The 4745-nt window shown below is 44.3% G+C and overlaps 1 protein-coding gene across 1 annotated transcript; it reads left to right on the top strand.

The window, feature by feature from the left end:
• The first annotated feature begins 674 nt into the window (after positions 1-674).
• On the top strand, positions 675-4269 carry LOC109142668 (olfactory receptor 10J4-like). The gene is made up of 5 exons (XM_027280775.1): positions 675-1572; positions 3020-3177; positions 3483-3603; positions 3811-3995; positions 4090-4269. The coding sequence occupies exons 1-5, from the start codon at positions 675-677 to the stop codon at positions 4267-4269; spliced, it is 1542 nt and encodes a 513-aa protein (XP_027136576.1).
• Positions 4270-4745: the final 476 nt, after the last annotated feature.

Raw genomic sequence — 4745 nt, 5'->3', positions numbered from 1 at the left:
GTTTCACAGGGTTTCACAGAGTTTCACAGGGTTTCAACCTTTCAACCTCACACAACCTTTGCTAGGTTGTGTGATTGGACAATGGCTGTTTTGGGGCGGGGCTCGGTGAAAGGTCAATTCCATTGTCACCCTGGTTACCGGTCAGTGGGTATCCATCCTATCCATGATTGTTCGACTCCTGAATAACAGCAGCCATAGCAACATTGTCCAACTGCTCCAGGGAGATATTCGTGAAATACTGCTGACATTAATTAAACATGAGTATCATAATGTGACCTTTCATCACGAGGTCACTCTGCTGCTGTGGGTGAACTTAAAAGAAGTCTCTGCAAAGTTTCAGCTCAGTTAGGAGGGAGTCACAGTATGACTACAGCAGCTCAGCAGGTCAATGATCAGACTCACTCGTCTACAGGTTTGTTATTTCACACCTAAATATCGTCTGCACTTTGAAAAGGACATGATGCCTTTAGGGTTGTATTTTACTGTCGTCTCCATGATCATGAATCTGTTCAGTGTTTCTACTCTGACTTCTTTTTTTGTGTATTTCATGTTTGAGCTGCACATTGTGTCAAAATGTAAATTTAAGCCAGTTAAACTTTTACAGATTTATAAGACAATTCACTAATTCTTGTTGTGTCTCCTCAGTAGAGTTGTGATAATCCAAACAGAGGATCATGATAAACTCTACACAGGTTTTATATTTCACACTCAGTGCTTACTTTGACACTGGGCTGTTCAAATACTTACATTTTATAATTACTATGTCTTTATACATTTTTATTGTTGTTATTAATCTTTTCCTCATTGTGGTTATCTGCATGAACAGAAGTTTACATGAACCTATGTACATCTTTCTGTGCAGCCTGTTTATAAATGAACTGTATGTTAGTACAGGGTTGTTTCCGTTCCTTATGCAGCAGATACTTTCTGACATTCACACTGTTTCTGCTCCTTTTTGTTATCTGCAGATTTTCTGTTTACACACTTTTGGAAGCATAGAACTTTTAAATTTAACCATCTTGTCCTATGACAGATATCTTGCCATCTGTTATCCTCTACAATATAACACACGTATGACATCTAATAAGATTGCCAAGTTTATCGCTCTATCATGGTTATACCCAATGCTGATAAATGTGATTTTGACATCACTAAGATCATCTTTACAACTGTGTGGGAACATCATTAACAAAGTGTACTGTGATAACTTCCCTATTGTCAAACTGGCCTGCTCTGACACAACTATAATTAGTATATGTGGACTCGTTATCTTTTTTACTACACTCTGTGTTCCTTTAATTTTTATCTTTGTCACGTACATGAAGATCCTTAAAGTCTGTTTCTCTGGTTCTAAACAGACCAGACAGAAAGCTGTCAGTACCTGCACACCTCACCTCGCTTCTCTGCTCAACTTTGCCCTTGGTGTTAGCTTTGAAATTGTGCAGAGCAGGTTAAACGTGAACAGTTTACCCAACATGTTGCGAATTGTTTTATCATTGCACTTTTTCATATTTCAGCCACTCCTCAACCCTCTAATGTACGGCCTGAATCTGTCCAAAATCCGTGTCACGTGTAAAAGTCTGATTTCAAATGTGAAACATTCATATTAACATCTATTTAACAACTAAGCCTGTTTTATTTAGTGTGAGCAGACCTGTAGTATTTAAATGTATCTGTGGAGTGTGAGAAATAAAAAGAGAAATGCATCAACTCGTTTGTTTTCAGCCTGTTTTACTTCTAGAAACGTGGAGACATACACACAACAGTGTTTGTGTCAGCATGTAAAGGAAGAGATCCACTAACACCACAGGTGACCAAGGTGGTTAAACACACACACACACACACACACACACACACACACACACACGTGTAACATAGTTAAATAGGGCTGAGTTAAATCCAGCTAAATGGGACGACTACGCCACCTGCTGTTCAAAAGGTTCACCTGAATGCTAAAACCAAGGGATTGTGGGTAGTCCTCAAAGGTAAACGTGTCTGTAGATTTATGTTAAATTATGTCATAACTTTATAGAAGTTCAGCTGGCTTCACCTGGCTAGGTAGTGTGTGTCTTAGAATAATTTCTCCATGTTTTCATGAAGTGGACTGTTTTTCATGTGTTTTGTCGAGTAATATTTTGTGTAGCCTGCAGTTGTAACGTCGTGTCGTGTTGTGTCGTCTCTCCAGACAGAGGCGCTGTTGCCCACGGGATGAGATCTACCTCCGTCATACTGTTTGTTATGTATGTATGTATGCAGATGTGAATAAACTGCTGATACCACAAGCCAGGCCAGTTCCTGAAGGTTTCATGTTAGAAGAAGACATCTCACAAGGGTTACACATACACATTACTGTAATCAGAGTAATCACACACACAGACACACACACAGACACACACACACACACACACACACAGACACAATATGCGTTGGATAATTGCGAGTCAGCTCAGGACGCCTGTGCACACGCTCGTCTCAAAGTAAACGTAATTATTGACTTTATGATGACGAGTTTTGAGTCTAACAGCTTCTTCACAGTCCGAGCAGTCTGTGTGTTACAGAGAGAGCGCCGTGACAGTTCAGGCTGTTTCAGTCACACGTGCACACGGTGGCGTCTGAAGCGTGTGAACGCCTACAGTATAACTCCATAAAATAAAAATATCCTGACAGCTCTGACGGGGCTTGGGATTCAGTTCTGATCTGTGCAGATCGGCTGCAGAACATAGAACATGAAGAACTGTCCGGTCCTGATGATCCGTGGACCTCTTCCTCCGTTTTGAGGGGAAAATGAAATTTTCTAGTTATGAGTTGTAATTGTTTAACAGCTGCTTCGCTTCACAATTATAATATAACATAATGTATAATATAATAATATAGCTACCCTCTGCCGCATGATTACGGCGTGGAGCGTATGACTCCTGCTCAGCAGCAAGAGTTTGACGGCTGGTGGAGAGGCGAGTCAGGGGACGTTTCACTTGCCAAGGGCTGTATCATGTTCAGAAATCAGTTCCTCGTGACACAGGTGTAGACGCTTTCAGCTGCGTCACCATTGCCTCGGCCTGCATGAAGGCATTTCTTACCAATTTGCTCCCTCCTAAAACCCTGGCCATACCTTCGCCAGATAACTACAGGTGCCAGACCAAAAGTTACTCCCACGCCTCCATCCAGTGGTTGGAGTGGGTAGCGTGCAGCAATGATATTTTCATCCAGCATGGAGGAGCTGTATGCAGCTAGTGAGGAGAAAATGCAGATGTTGAGATCTGTTCACGGCGTTTAGACTGTTGTCATGTGGGAGCATGAATGGTTGGCTATGAACAATGTGCACGCAGGCGTAAAAGCTTTTCTCGGGACCTTCCCCTGCGACGTTCTCTTTGGCAGTAGAACGAGCGCTGTGAGGCTGAGGTACACAGCTAACGAGAGCGTGCACTATGTAGATGTCACTTCTCTGTATCTGTATGTGAACTGTAGCTTTTCCTACACGCTAGGTCACCCCACCATCATCCACAGACTTTGATGCCCCTCAAAACTACTTTGGGTTCATCAAAGCCACCATCCACCCTCCTACAGGGCTCTTGTTCCCCGTGTTACCTTACAAAACATCTCAAGGTAAATTGGTGTTCACCCTCTGCAGTACCTGCGCAGAAATCAACAGTCAGACAGGTCCATGTAGACACGGCGAGCAGGCCAGAGCATTGACGGGAGTGTCAGCGCTGAAGTGAACAAAGCTCTTGAGCTGGGGTATAGAGTAGGCAGGATCATTCAAGTGTGGCACTTGTCGGTGTTTTGTCGGCTACATGCACACCTTCCTAAAAGGTAAGCCGGAAGCTTCAGGCTACCCACCCGAGGCCACTGATCAGGAAAGCAGAGAAAAGTACATTAGGGACTATGAGCTGCATCAGGGCGTGCGGCTCGACGCTGACAAGATTGAGGTGAACCCTGCAAAGCGACAGGTGGCTAAATTGTCTCTTCTGGGGAAAGTTTGCGCAGAGATCACCCTGGTCAGCGATCCTGAAGAATTTCCATTTCATGTTTTCCAGTCAGTCCAAAGTGAAATACTTCAGTTTTCTGAACGACAAAACCGCTATGATTCAGTGGAATGACCACGAGCGGTGCGTCACGCCTCCAGGTAAAGCTAAAAATGTGTTCAGCGCTGCATTCACCAACGCCTATGCCCGTCTCAAGCTGTACAGTTATCTGGAACAGGTGCAGGAAAATGTTCTCTACATGGATACTGACAGTCTGATATATGTGGTGAAAGAAGGGACCCTCTGAAACTGGTCAACGAATGGACAAATGTTACTAGGCAGACTAGTTTCTTTTTCAACCAATCAGTGGAAGTATCCATGACGTATTCTAGCCAATCAAAGGACTCTGGGGTGTTGTGGGGGAGGGACAACAGAGAGAGCTGTGTCTGTCGAACACAGTGCAGAGTGACAGAGTGACCGCAGAGTGACAGAGTGACTGCAGAGTGACAGAGTGACCACAGAGTGACAGAGTGACCACAGAGTGACCACAGAGTGACCGCAGAGTGACAGAGTGACCACAGAGTGACAGAGTGACCACAGAGTGACCGCAGAGTGACAGAGTGACCACAGAGTGACCGCAGAGTGACAGAGTGACCACAGAGTGACCGCAGAGTGACAGAGTGACCACAGAGTGACCGCAGAGTGACAGAGTGACCACAGAGTGACCGCAGAGTGACAGAGTGACCACAGAGTGACCGCAGAGTGACAGAGTGACCACAGAGT

The sequence above is a fragment of the Larimichthys crocea genome, chromosome VII, assembly GCF_000972845.2.
Source record: "Larimichthys crocea isolate SSNF chromosome VII, L_crocea_2.0, whole genome shotgun sequence".
NCBI classification, from domain to species: Eukaryota; Metazoa; Chordata; class Actinopteri; family Sciaenidae; genus Larimichthys; species Larimichthys crocea.
Note: the sequence above shows the minus strand (reverse complement) of the source record. Positions and strands in the feature narration are given on the sequence as shown.